The sequence below is a fragment of the Thermobia domestica genome, chromosome 6, assembly GCF_964235325.1.
Source record: "Thermobia domestica chromosome 6, izTheDome1.hap1.1, whole genome shotgun sequence".
Taxonomy (NCBI): Eukaryota; Metazoa; Arthropoda; class Insecta; order Zygentoma; family Lepismatidae; genus Thermobia; species Thermobia domestica.
The window spans coordinates 6,009,780-6,025,330 of NC_137459.1; the positions used below are offsets into that span (position 1 = coordinate 6,009,780).

General features: G+C 37.1%; 1 protein-coding gene across 1 annotated transcript in view; it reads left to right on the plus strand.

Moving 5' to 3' along the window:
• Positions 1-1,337: 1,337 nt before the first annotated feature.
• Positions 1,338-15,551, plus strand: part of LOC145687828 (MAU2 chromatid cohesion factor homolog) — a 71,158-nt gene continuing 56,944 nt past the window's right edge. Inside the window, exons 1-2 of the mRNA XM_081761280.1 lie at positions 1,338-1,627; positions 9,657-9,836. Coding sequence (XP_081617406.1) covers positions 1,403-1,627; positions 9,657-9,836 — 405 coding nt within the window. The 5' untranslated portion in view covers positions 1,338-1,402. The remainder of the gene's footprint in view (positions 1,628-9,656; positions 9,837-15,551) is intronic.

Consider the following 15,551-nt stretch of genomic DNA (forward strand, 5'->3'; position numbering starts at 1 on the left):
CTCAATATCTTTTACAGTTCTTGCTCTATGAAAATCAGTATTGAAACCAGAAGTACTGTATATTGAACCACTTCCTAGAGTGTTGCAGGTTGTGACAATATATATATATATATATATATATATATATATATATATATATATATATATATATATATATATATATATATATATATACTCTTGAGACTCTAAATCGATTGCAGAAAAATGTTTGAAGCTATTTATTACCATTTTTGTTCTATGACGATAAATATTGAAACCTAAAATGATTAATTTTAATTACTTCTGGTCTGAATAGAGGGTTAATGGGGAAGACAGGACCTGTTTTGAGAGTGCTCAATCGATTGCAAAATCCCATCTCGATATCTCCTATATTTTTGGCTTTGATACCTGACGATAGACAAACACGTTCTGTAAGTGTTCCGACACTTATGCATGGCATTGTTTGGAAATCTAAAAGATCAGATCATAAATGTTATATGTAAATTTACAAAATGAAACGAGACGAGGACATCTTTTTCGATAATCGAAACTAGAGAAAAACAACTCTTATTTCTCGTTTCGTCGCGTGAACAGCACTATTTCAGACGCATTATTATATTGGTAGTAACATTCGATCTATGATACACACCAGACAATAGGGTTTATCAAAGTTGAACAGTGCGTTTATTACAGTACATTTCTTTGGTTTTGTTAAAATCAATAGTTACTATTTATATTAGCTTATTATTCTATTGCTATAGTATTTAGTCAGTTTTTAAGGGAGATGTATATGCTTATTGTGTTACAGTGTTCTAGTTTCGCAGCAAAATGTTTACTTTATCTGAATTAGGGGAAAGTAAAAGAAAACTGTGTTGTGAAAAAGATTTTAAAAGTTGAGGAAAAAATGGAAAAATAGTTACTGACCAGCAGATCCCTTCCTTGACAACTTGGAAAGACATAAGGCAACGTCGTATAAGCATTGACAGATGGGTTTTCCAAGCAGGAAGATTACCCGCTCGCGTTATTTGAGTGCTGTTTTGTGTTTCTTTTTTTGGGGGAAAGGGGCAGAGCCTTTGAGTTTCTGAAAATGTATAAGACCATAGCGAACAAAGTTTACCTATTATCGTGACCTGAAATAGATTTCGTGTTTCGTTACGTTGACACAAATCGTTACGAAATGGGAATGTGGTAAAATATGCAGCAGAGTCGTTCTGACACGTGTTTAGAGCCGTACTAAATAGTTCAACTAGTTTCCTGCAGTAGTCAGGCTGTTAGTGTGATGCTAATCATCATTCGTCGCAACGACTCTGCATAATGACTACTGAATTTATCATACAGCAATAATTTTTAAGTAGCTGTGAAAGTAGTTGTAGATTTTTTTGTTTGCAAATTGAGGAAACTGAGCTGATTGTAAACAACAAAAATGGCTCCGGCCCAGGATGCTTGTTATCTCTCCCTTTTAGGATTAGCAGAAAATTTTAGAACTTCCAGTCCTCCAAACATAAAGTTCTGTATTCAGTGCTTACAGGCTGTTTTTAATTTCCAACCTCCTCCTCGAGTAGAAGCAAGAACACATTTACAGATAGGTAGTATATTACTGACACACACTAAAAATATTGACCTGGCGAGAACTCATCTGGAACAAGCGGTGAGTTATATGTAAATATTTATTTTCTGCAAATTCATGCTAATCTATTGATCATTTATGTAGGAAGAAACACATAAGACAAACCTTCCGTTAACCCCAGCCAGATTTTTAATATAATAATAATGATGTATTAATAGATTAGGTTAAGTTTCGTTCACTTATTTAGTTGGGCTCACTCGAGCAGACGGCTCTACCAAATAGAAAAGTTATAGGTAAAATACGATGTGAAACATTTTTTGTGAAGGAATGAGAATGTGAATATAAGTAATTACTGTCAGTGCATAGGATATTTTAATTGAATTTTGGGTGATAGTGAAAGTGTGCTCTTCCACTACCCTCAGTTATGGGTACATCCCCGTCGCTGACGCGCCTGCTTCTATGGAGGCACCCTCTCGCTTCCGCTCGCCTCCACCCAAGTGCGCTCCTGTCTGACTGTTACATAGCAATCGTGCTTTTTAGTGGCCTCCTAGCAGAAGTTGATTCATATTTTATGAACTAGCTTCCATGCCATACGTCAACACTGTATTTATACTAAGCCATCCTGAAGTCAATCTGCACGTAGTAATATAGCTTCTCATTTAGTGCATGCTCTGCTAAAATAGATACACCGCGGTGGCTCAGTGGTAGAGCGTTCACCTCTGGTGCATGGGGTCCCAGGTTCAAACCCTGCTCCCGCCAAGTGAACTTTGTGGTGGACAAACACCGTGTGCGTGGGTTTTCTCGGGGTTCTCCCGTTTCCTCCCACTTTCTTCATTCCACCATTTCATTCATTTCTCATAATCACCGTCTCCTTTAGCCTAACCGGCATAATCGTGGGACGTAAAACTCAAAGATTTCATTTCATTAAAATAGATACAGAGCTCTAACATAACTTAAACATGTATGAAATGTGTCAAAATTTAATAGAACTGTCTGCTCGAATAATGCCGTTTAGTACGTTAGTTCATCACGGCGAAGCTTATCGGAAGTTAACCTACAAAGAATGCAGCGTTGTTTTCAAAAATTCAAATTTTGGAAAAATTGAGCTGGTGAGTAGATGGTTATTATGTTCTTGTAGTTATTTCATTGTATTTGAAAATATACATAAACACAGAGCATATATATTTTCTGGAAGCTTCATGCACCACGGTCATCAGCTAACCTCTTCATCCTGACGTAGGAATTTTCTGTTGAAACACTAGCCATCAGCTGTAGCCACTTTCGGTCCTCCCTCTTTATCCTTCCATTGTACATTCAATTACATTTCTCATGATACAGTTTCTTCTTAACCAAGGTCCCAAGCTGCTTCCTTTCCTCTTGTTACTCTGTATTTATAGTAGTAAATATAAAAATAAATGTGACTTCAGTCATCAACGACTAGGCCCAGAAGAGGAAGCTTTCTTATTTTATATATACTTAAAACCCATTCCAGAGTTTGGAGCTCTTAAAAGAAGCTCTAAGTAGCAGTATTACAACCCAACACCCCCCCCCCTCCCCCTAGATGTCCGTCTTGGATCGCCCCTGCTGCTATGAAATTTGGAGAGACCATTTGGTTGGGTGACTGAAGTATAGGAACCTTTCCAGCAACGATGTTATAAGAGATGTGAAAATACAGCTTATACGTATACCCACCGTCGTTGATGTGCCTGCTCCCTACGGACGCACCCCGTCGCGTCTGCTGGGGTTCCCCTGTTTTGCTCTGGTCTTGATACGGTTAGATAACATTCGTGTTTTTGGTGGCAATTTAACATAAGTTGGTTAGTGTTTTATACATTGTAGTTTTTATTCCTACGTTCGGACTGTATTTGTACTCATAACAGTTACAGAGCTCCTCCGTGGCTAAGCGGTTAGCGTACGCGCCTTTGGCGCAGGAGACCCGGGTTCGATTCCCGGCGGGGGCTCATGTGGTTCGGATTCCACGTTAATCAGTAGGTCCACGTCTCATATAGCCTCGCTGCTGAAAGGGACGCTAAACTAAAATCAACTCAACTCAACTCATAACAGTTACAAACAGCGAACTGTAATCACTACCAAAGCCAGAATCACCTGCAAGAAATTTGGGGAAGAAATGAAATAATACCCAAAATTTGTTTTGTTAACTGCTGAGGTAAAGCTTTTTTTTCTTTTCCGGCCAAGAATAGTGGAACTCACGAATGCGTGAAGTTAAAGAGATGTACTTTGGCATATAAACTCATAATTAAAATTAACTGAAGACATTTACCAGCATTTTCGAAAATTACGTATTTAAAGGGCGCAATTTGTATAATATTGAAATTTCTGATTTTATATGTATAATATGATGCAGAACGTAAGATTCGCTTAAGTTGGAAGTATCTAATTTGATATATAAACACTTAATCAAAAATTAGTGAAAAGAAAGCAATTTATATAAATTCAAATTTCCGGTTTTCTCTTTATTAAACCGTATTCTTCCCGTGCTGAGAAGGATACTTGTGTTAGTTGCATCTATAATTATTCTCTCTTACTATTCTAACACTTGCTCGTTCCTATCCTCCTGACTCACCCACTTCTCTCCATTCTTCTCCACATGCACATTTCGAAGGTCTCCGTTCTCTATATCTGTATTTGAAGGGAGAAGGAATGCTTTGAAGATTTTAACTGGAAATCGAATCGGAAAACACGCATTAGGAAGACCTAGGCGCAAATGGTAGGAATCTCTGGATGGATTTTGAATCTCGTCTAGGTGCATTGAAGAATTTATGTTTCCCTGGATATCCCTCGCAGCTTGAAGAGCAGGTATTTCCAGGCCAGTCATTGTGGTTGGAAGTTTAGACTTACCTGTACCTGCGGAATATTTATTTGAAACACTACATAGAAGTGGAACAACTCTATTAGAGGAAACGAATAATATACCACCGGTAATTAAAATGTTACTCTGTTAGATACCGATTACAATGTTACAGTAGCGTAAACAACACTACCATGTATTTTATATGAATTGCTCTGTAGACTCTTTCCTAAACAAATAAATTCGGCAGAAATACATAATGAAACACCATTTGCAAAACGAAATCATGAAAATAAGTTTCTCAGAGAGGTTTTAAGAGTTAATTCCTCGTATGAACCGAGTGACAATGCTAAACATCTCCAATGTGTAGTTCCTGGTGCATGGTATCTCGAAGTCTCTGCTTTTGCACATAAAAACCAAACATAACACTGTGGCCCCGCGTAGCGTAGTCACTGACGCTCCCGCCTTTGGTGCGAGCGGTCCCGGGTTCGATTCCCGGGGGGGGGGGGCACACGGTCGAAAAAGTGTAAAAACTTTTTCAGGCCAGCCACTCTGAATGAGGTTTTCCTGGGTTTTCCTCATTCACACCAGGCAAATGCCGGGGTGGTACCTAACTTATAGGTCCCAGGTAGCTTCCTTCCTCTTCTTTCCCCGGATAGTGTGCTCGCCGAGGGACGTTATCCCTTAAAAACGTGACGGGCTAAATGGCCATAGATGCCGAAAACCCAGAAATCCTAATCCCTAATCTCTCCTTTTGCCACTGGTTTGTTTAATAATAAAATGATTCTACGCATTAGCGCAATCCTGCAATAATTAATGCGTGGAGTGGTGATCTCTAGAAGATTAGGACCCTATAGCATCATCTCTTGTGCGCCTGGTCGCAAGTTCACGGAGTGTTTCTGATAATATTAAATCTATAATTAAGATAAAATACCAATGTTCCACAGCTATGGGCTTTAGCTGAAAGCAAGTAGATGTTAAATCCAACTGATGTTGTTTATTTTGAAAGCTTGTGTTATATTACTCAAGAACACGAAGTCTATAGTACTCGCGCCCAGTCGTGAAGCTTGGGCTCGAAACCAATCCCAGCAATATTTTGCTTGAGCTCCGATGCATCGGAAAACTTCGGTACAATTCGTGGAGCCGCTTCCCGAGCGCATACTTGGAGAAACGTCAAACAGCTGAAATTCACCAACAATGTTGCCAAACTTTGAAGACATAATAAATGAGTATTAGAAAAAGCATTTAAAAGTTACCAATAATAACACTGCATAACAATAACTACTGTAACAATTATTCTAAAACGGTAACAATAACACGAATAGTAACAACGAAAATATAACGCAACAAAAGAGACAAGTAAAAACGGAACTTATCCGATAACACTGTACTCTCGGGAGATGTTTTCCGTGTAGCGCGAGAGACGATACTGACAAAATTTGATGGGTGGGGGTAGACAACTGGAACACCCCCTCGCGTTCCATTGGGTGGTGAAATCGATAGATCTAGGTCAAGCTTCACGACTCGTACCTCGAAATATCAATACTCGTTTTAAGTGGATCATTCTAGGGCCCTTAATTGATATTTTGAGTGCAATTCTGGTTTGTTACTGGGCATCCTAAAAGTTGTCACACTTGTACATTAAGGGAGCACGGTGGCTCAGTAGTTCAATCCCCGGCCAAGTAAGTTTTTGGTCGACAACATCGTGTCCGTGTATTTTCCCAGGTTTCTCCCATTTCTTCCCACTTTCTCATTCCACCAATTCTATTATTATTATTCACTTGCCTTAATCATACGTCTTTCTTTATGTAAAGGGCATAATTGTGAAACGTTAAACTGAAAGATTTCATTTCTTTTTTTTTTTTTTTTTTTATTTGTACATTAAAACTGGCGTTGTTAAGAGGTAGCATTTTTTAGATATTGTTCGCCCGGTAGTTGAACTGTCCTTTAGCGCACCGTAATGAGCACTGTAGTTTTTTAACTTCAGAAGCTTCATTTCCTGGTGAACCCTTTATGCATTGATTTATCAGAGATATTGTTACCAAATGTTCTTAATATTGATGGTTTTACTGTCTCACATATTGCGAAATTTTCTTGTGAGATAAATAGCAAATACTTATAAATAAAGATTTTTTACTTCTTGCTTATAACTGTGTTGGAAAAATTGTTATTGATGCCATATGAACTTTGAAGTTTCTCTTTATAAGAATAATTTTTTCGCTGAAATTCATGAAAACATAGGTAGTGCTTGTATGGATAGATTTGGTACAAGTGCTGAGTGACAACGCTAGTGTAGTTAAATACTAGTAGTAGTATGTTTTATTGTATTCCTAGTATTTCGATTCATCTAATGCTAGAAAATGAATGAAATGGATAAAGCCACTTGTCTTTGGAGAGATTTGGATTTGATTTAGTGTGCGTGGGAAGGAGACAGTTTTACAAAGGCCTAAATATGTAGTTTGGTTGGGCCAGACGTTTCTTAATATGTTAAATTTTACTGTCATTACATCAACTTTTAAACAAGAGATTGAACATCGTAGTTAAATAATCCATATAATTTATATTTTAATAACTAAAGTGTTAAATATGTTATTTCTGTTGATGCAGTTGGATATTTTAATAAGTTCTACAGAACAGCGATTTTGAAGTACATGGGTAGCGTAAATGATTCATTTGTTTTGAAAAGGCTATATTTTCCCAAAATGGTCTGCTTTGTATATGTGTGTGACTTTTTCCCTAATATAGACTCTGTAGAATGTATCTTTGTTATGAAAAGAAAAAAATGAAACAGAAAAAAAAGCGGGTATAATCTATTGGTTACCAATTTTTCTTCATAATTGGAAGGTCCCGGGTTCGGTTGCCAACCGTAAGTTTTTCCTCACTTTCTTCGGTTGATTGTTGATGATTCCATTGGCTTTTGAGGAAGTAATGATGATTATTATGGAACTTTTTTTTTTTTTAAGTTTAATGACCTTATAAAATATGAAGGGAAACATCTATGACTGGATTGCAGGTTTAAATTAACATCATTTTCATGAATATATTCATCATAAACCATAAGAATATGCATGGTTTTGGTAGCAAGTAGAAATAATTGGAGTGATTTTGGATTTACGTTCCATTTGACTACTCAAGCTTCAGTAGTAATGAAAAAGTAAAAGATCAGATCTCTTATTGTTTTACTTATGTAATTTGACCGTCACCCACTTTTAGTTTTCGTCTGGACTAAAAGGTCAGTGCCTAATAATTCCTAATAATTTATGCTTCCAAGACTATAAAGTGTCTGATTTGGAAATGTAGAGAAGTCCAGCAACTTCTAAGTTTGAATTAGGTATTTAATAAGAAGTTTTTGAAGAAATTGAAAAGAATTTTCTGTAGCTTAATGGTTTCTCTTGAAGTTGGTTCTGAATATTGAAATGTTGACAAGAGAAAGTTAAAGTTATTTTATCCTGATAGTCTATTTATTTAAAATTTATTTATTTATTGAATTGTTAATGATTCTAATGAGAATTTAAAATACACATACAAATCAATTTTGTGTTGAATTTCCAAATATATAATGTGCTGCCAAAAAATAAAAGTAAAAATACAGTAAATTAATAGGGCAAAAAATGCAGTAGACATGTGCAACATCTTTCCATTCTAGGGATAGATGCCATTGGAACTTCACTTAATATATAATTGCAGTCCAGGACGCCTTGTCCTTAAATATTTACAAGTGTGTTTAACATTTTCAGAACCGAAAGGGATTTCAAGAAAATCGTAGACCTTTACGTTGGCGGCCATAGTACCCCTTCTAATTGTCACAGGGACATGAAAAATACCTCGTTGTAAAGCTTATGGAACAGAGATTCCAACGAGCTAACTTTTGTGTACCCTGTACCAAATCTAGAAGAAGAAGAAAAACGTATACTTTTCTTCTTTATATGGATCAGTAATTTGTTGTAATTTTTTGCTATGCAATAAGCCTAGTACTGTCTTACAGATTTAGTTGTTCTCATTACAGTTAGGTATTTTTGTGTCATACTTGTAGTTTTGTAACATATAATTAATTGTTTTGCATTAATCTGCATTATTTTGCTGCATGAGTAATATTTTTATAGAGAAAACTGAATATTCTTTATTATATAGAGTTTTTAAATATACTGTTCCACCCAGCAAATTGTAAAGACATATTCTTAAAATATTATTTTGCTTCACAACTACTGTTTTAAGTGTGTAGGTAAAGCAGCGGCCCAACTTAGTATCCCGTAATTTATTATACTCTGTACAAGAGTGTAATGTACCCCTACGCAATATTACCAAATTAACATTTCTGAGTTGGATAATTTAAAATTTGATTAAATTTCTTAAAATTAATAAATAATAATAAGCCATCATTAATAGAAGCACTTTTATGAATTCTTTTTTCTAGAGCACGATCGAAAAACAGCTTGCAAATATGAGGTAAAGTTCCCATCGAAACATCATCTACTAGTTGTGTACTGTACATTTCTGTCGAATCTTGGAGCTGATTTCAGTTCCTGATTAATTCTTGCAGTTTTGATGCTTTTGGCTGTCCACCGTAGCCTTGGTCACGGAGGGAAAACAATAAACATATGTCTAGTATGAAAAGGAATGGGCTCGCTATACAAAGCAGTGCAAAATCCTTTTGTTCTTTGTAGTTCATGAAGTTTCATTTGTCAAGTGGTTGACTGGGAAAATCAAACTATGGATTTAACAAGTAAGAGAATCTGATTTCTCCATTGTGCAGTAAGCCCCTTCATCCATAGACGAGTGAAGCTTCATCGAGTGGATAAGGCAAGAGGTTATCGCATCATAGTGACTTCGTTCCTTTTCATATTCTAAATGTTTTTATTGTATTTACTCGTGTTTTATTATTAATATTATTATTATTTTTTGTTTTTATTATTATTGTCCAAGGCTCCGGGGGAAAGCTAGTGCTTGAAAGTGCGAGACTTAATGGTTCTCGATGTTCAACCTAGAAAATTCAAAGAAATCTCAATATCGGGAAGATTCCTTATTTATTGATAGTATTTTTTTTAAAAATATTACAAATATAGAGTTAAAAACAATTTGAGGAAAAGTTTAGATCCATGAAATTATGTACTAAAGAATAGTCATTCTTCTTATTGGAATCAGGTACCGAAGATCGTAATTATAGTTGAATTTTCACTTCACTTAATAACTCTGAAATTGTTCAATATTTCTTTTGTGTGTTCATGATCAACCATAGTTTTTATATCTTTGAACTATAATACGTGTAACATGCTAAACTATTGTATTGTATTATTATTTTAGTGGGTTATGTCACAAAACATGAACAGTTTCGACGATGTGAAATTCGAAGCAGCAAGTGTTTTAGCGGAGTTGTATGTGCAACAGACTCAAGCGAACTTGGCCAAACCCATCTTGCGTAAAGCCATCGAGTTATCCCAGCATAGCGTTTATTGGCACTGCCGTCTTATTTTCCAGTTGGCAGTAAGTATCAACATTAAGTCGTATTATAATATTTTACATGTAACATGTTTGAGAAAACTTACTATGCTAATTTACCCATAATTTAGGTTGTAGGTAGGTTTTTTTCCTTTATTTTGTTTTTAACTCATAATTTTATGTCTTTCATTCAGTACTTTTGATTAGAGAAATTGTGTCTAATAACACTGGTCGGCAAAATGAAACTTTTTTTCGCTCTCACGAACGCAAATAGGTGATTCCTATAGGTTTCGAACTCCTGAGTTCGAATCCGTAACCCGTTTTTCTCCAGGACTTACAGTTTTCAGATAGGAGGGGGGGGGGAGGGTGTTTCAATATCCGCCCAAAGATGCTATTCTCCACCCATAATAATTTGCACATTATAATTTAAATATCAATATAATTATGCAGATGAAATTGCATAAAAAGTTAAAGTTTATCACTTACGTGTCACTTGGTTTTCCTACTCCTCTTGTAATTACTACAGGGTGTCTCGCGTGTCACATTCCGACAGAAGTCTGCCAACATATTCACACTCCATTTACCACTGTAACGCCTTTCCATGGTAGCTATTTGCTGATGAAACCTTTCTCCGTGTTCGTCAGAGACCTCCACCAAGCTGTACATTTCAGGGAAGAAGTCCAGGTGGCAATGCAGGAACTATAACTTTAGGGACATATTACATCCCATGTTACGAAATGAAGTAATTAACCTGCCCACAATGTCTTTGTAATTAGGTGACTTATGATTCCCTAGAAAGTTACTGCACCCTTCTCGAGAGGCCTCCCAAGCCTCACTTTCCACTTCATTAAGCTTAGAAGAAAATGTAGTATCCTTAAAAACGTCTCTTATTTGAGGTCCCGTAAAAACACCTTCTTTCACCTTGGCCTCGCTGAGTCTTGGGAATAGTTTTCTGAGATGATTAAATGCTTCACCATCCCGGTTCAGGGCCTTGACGAAGACCTTCATGAGCCCTAATTTGATATGAAAGGGTGGTAAGAATATTTTCTCCGGATCCACAAGACGCTCATTAGTCACGTTCATCTCCCCTGGGACCAATTGCTTCCTTGGCGACCATTTTGTGAGAGTGTACTGATCTTTGGCTCGACTATCCCAATGACAAAGAAGCAGCAGTGCTTTGTGTAACCTCCTTGTAAACCGGTGAGGATGGCAATGACCTTAAGGTCAGCGCATACAGACCACTGGAACTGTTCGTACTTTATTTTCTGTAATAGGTTTCGCATGTTCTCGTATGTTTCTTTCATATGTACAGCATGAGCGATAGGGATGGCTGGCTTTTCATTGCCATTGTATAGTAACACTGCCTTGAGACTTATCCTAGAGGAATCTACGAATAGCCTCCAATCTTCAGTGTTGTAGTTCAACTTCAGTTGTCCCATAAGCGATGGAATGTCACGGCAATACAGCAAATCACCATCCTCACCTCTCTTTTCCTATACATCGATATATTCACAACTTGGTTTAGTATATTCCATTGTTGAAGTCGTGATGCAGGCAACAGGGCCTTAGACTTGGGAAGGTTTAAGTCTCTGATCAGATCATTCAGTTCTTCCTGACTTATCACATGTGGTTCATTAGTGTCAGGCACTGGAGCGTAATTGGGATCTGACTGTGTACTCGAAGATTGTGCAACATCCTCACAAGCGGCAGGTTCTTCATCGGATGAAACACTGCACAGGGTGTACGAGTCTAGTAGTACGGGTACAGGCAGACAAACATCATGTTTCACAGGTATCTTCGCGGAATCCAAGTTAGGATACTATATTTTATGCTTCATGTTTTTTGAGAAACCTTTTATATTAGTCAGGCAGAAGTAACAGTCTGAAACATGATCACGGGGCTCGCACCAAACCATAGGTACGGCGAACGGCATCGATTTATGTGTACCTTTCAACCATCTTGTGAGAGTACGCGCACACGAGTTACAACTTTGTTTCGGAGCCCAAACGCGATCCTGGTCGCCAATTTTACACCCGAAGTACAGATGGTAGGCTGTCTTCAGGAACGGTGACAATGGCCTACTTTGTCCCTTGAAAATCACTTCCCCACATATGTAGCAGAATGAATCTGTCGAATTGTTGAAAGTTCTCGGCATGTTCGTTTAACACAAACGTCAATATTTCACGCAGAAATATTTTTCACCTACGGTATACACAGACACAGCGTAACACTACCTTCTAACACGAAGATCAACTCGAAACTGAAATATTTGTTTCACGCGACAACGTGTGTATGTCTTGGCGCCTTTTTCCAACAATCTGTCGGTCGTCTAGACAAAAGGGAGTCGACGAATGATCGCAAGTTGATTACGAAACCTTTCTCAGTCAATAACGCCTAGGTTTTAGTGTATGCAATGTGGAACGACAATAAATCTTTGCAACCCAAGGGGAGGGGGTACGTTTCCGGCGGGTCGTGAGCTAGAGAAAAGAATGTTCCTGGGATATAGCCTAGTAACAGTACTTGAATTAAGATAAAAATTCAGAATTATGCACTCCAAACACGGAAAACACATATTAAATACGAAAAATACGATTTTTCTGTTAATTATGGAAACAGCAGCCCCGCCAAAAAAATCCTTACGTGCTGGAACTTTCTCGATGAGATATTCGTAATCAGCTTCTCGAAATCTATCCGGTACACCCTTTCACCCTCGTGGGAGAATTTTCATGCCGACCAGTGTAATATACCATGTATTTTTTAGGCGAGAGCCTTAGTGGGTGGTATAGAAAATTGACCCATTAGCCTTCTCCTCCCACTACATGGTAGTGAAACAGATTTTTTCTCCGAAATTCGGTGTTGCCAACAAAATTCGATAGCTCTTGACGAGAATACGGGGGTGAGTAAAAGCTGATCTTTCTCCGTCACTTGAGTAAGGAATGGAAAGTCTTAAATCTCTTGACTAACAAAAAACTTCGAGTGCTTGGTGTTGCTTTGTTATTTGATACACTCAACCTGCTTTCCACAGAATATTTCTTCTTTCTTTGAGAAGAAACGACCCATATATGCAGGCAGGTTGGTCAATGTTTGTTCATTGCCCCCATCTCTATATAGAAAGACAGAACTTACATGTGTAAGTCATTAAATCACATTGTAACGGGGCCCAAAATTTTGGCAACGTCGTTGGACACACATTAAGTTACAATGTCACTAGTAGGAGGATACGACTGTTCGGATACCACCCACTAAGGCCATCTTGTTGCTATAATGCTATAAAAGAGAAAGCAAAAGAACAATGATTTTAAATTTTTTCCACAAATCCGCCATTTACAGCATATAAATGGTACACCCTAGAGCAGATAGATATATAAGATACTTAACAGTTTATTTGTGTATCATACGTGGAAAACAGTTACAAAGTAAAGAGTTGAGCTTTTTGATAGTTAAGAAACAACGGAGAGAACCAAAAAAAAAAAAAATCATAGAGAACATAAAACTCTATCTAGTCTCACATGACGTGATAAGAGGAAACAGGATACGAGATCAATTTCAGGCATGTTTGAGAAAGTAAAGAAAATCGTTGGAGAGTACACAGAGATTATGAATTGGGATTAGAGAAGGGGGATGGGATCTAGAATCATCCAATATTTCATAAATGAATATTGCATGTCGTATTTCATAAAGGAGTGCTCACTTGCGAGATATGAACTTAATTTCTTACAGACGTTCTCGTATAACGTATATATATATATATATATATATATATATATATATATATATATATATATATATATATCATGCCTGTGTATACGGGGTGTTTCAAGACAACACCGACAACGTTTGGGAGGTGATTACTGACACCAAGATAACACAAAAAGTATAGACCAACCTCGGTGCATAGATCCTTCCTTTCGGAGTTATGGGCTGCTAAAAATATGAAAGAAAAAAAAAAGAAACTTTAAAGGTCCATAGCTCCGAAATTATTGAACCTACCGTCTGGGAGCGCGGTGGCTCAATGGTAGAGCGTTCACCTACGCTGCTTGGGGTTCCTGGTTCGATTCCAGTTCGCGCCATGTGAACTTTGTGGTGTACAAACACCGTGTTCGTGGGTTTTCTCGAAGTTCTCCCGTTTCCTCTCACTTTCTTCATTCCATCATTTTACTCATTTCTCATAATCACAGTCTCCTTTAGCCTAGCCGGCATAACGTGGGACGTAAAACTTAAAGATTTTATTTCATTTCATTTCATTTGGAACGTACCGTAGTCCGGTCAAGACATCACTTAGGAACTAGTATGTGCTCTATCCAAATATCCATGTTTCAGAATCCTGCACTACTTCCGCAACAAATTTTATAGAGGTAGTTGGTGATAACTTCAAATTATATACCCGTAGCCAAACTCCCTCTATAAAAATTGTTGTGTGAGTACCGCAGGATTCTGAAACATCTATTTTTGGATAGCACAGATATTAGTTCCTCAGTGAAGTCTTGACCGGACTTCGGTAGGTACCAAAGTTTTGGAGCTATGGACCTTTAAAGTTCATTTTTGTTTCATGTTTTCGGCAGCCTAGAACTCCGAAAGGAAGCATTAGTGCACCTAGGTTGGTTTATACTTTTTCTCTTATCTTGGTGTTAGGAATCACCTTCCAAACGTTGTTGTTGATGTTTTTTTGAAACACCCTGTATATATCACCCCATCATGAAATCATTCTATCTGGGTTTTCAGAGAAATGGATTATGCCATAAAAAAATCAGCTGAATACAACGTGTTACAAGTAAACTAGCCTTTGTCCTTTTCCCTTTAAGTACATTGTACTGTAATGTAAAGTTGGTAATGAAACAGGGGATAATAGGACCGTTTTCCAGAAAATCGTTCATCAGTAAATTATACCTCTATTTGTTATTTGTAAGAAGAATGAGCTACCTTCGTTATAAAGTTAGTAAAATATTTATTTATGATATACAAACACAATACCCCTTCTTCATACGGGGAGAATACATTTCATTTTGGACACAATGGGCCCAAAACTGTCACCAATCAACTTAGGGACCCCAGAAACTATGGGTTCGATACTAATATCGGTCATTTTCGATCATTTATACAGTGTGTCCGTAAAGTTGCGCAACCCAATGTTTGATTGCATACATTTTTTGATCTAAAAACGATAAAGACCTGATATTTGAATGAAATGTAAGCATGTTCTATGTAGATATTTTGAGATTATGACCAACGCTGGAACCTGTAATGTGTTTGTGTAGTAACGAAATAAATTACTGTAAGTGTAAAATAAAAAAATGTGCAAAATGAAGAAAGTCAATATTCAGTTGCAGAAAACTGATTTCCTGCGGGTGAATTCCTGTGTATATGTACAGTATGCATCAACATTTATCCATTGGTGCGAAAATGTGACAAGGGTGATGCAGTGTTGCCATATCGTAAAGTTTTGAATAAAAATTCATGTTATCAATTATGTGCAAATTGTCATTGCTTATCATTAATTAACCTACAAAACACCTGTTGCAGTAATTTTACGACAACTGTGTTGCCAAGGGCCGCGTTTCTGTCAAAAACGCCCATCTTACGGAATTGCATTAAATAGCTTTTTTATATGGCAACACTGCATCACCCTTGTCACATTTTCGCACCAATGGATAAATGTTGATGCATACTGTACATATACACAGGAATTCACCCGCAGGAAATCAGTTTTCTGCAACTGAATATTGACTTTCTTCATTTTGCACATTTTTTTATTTTACACTT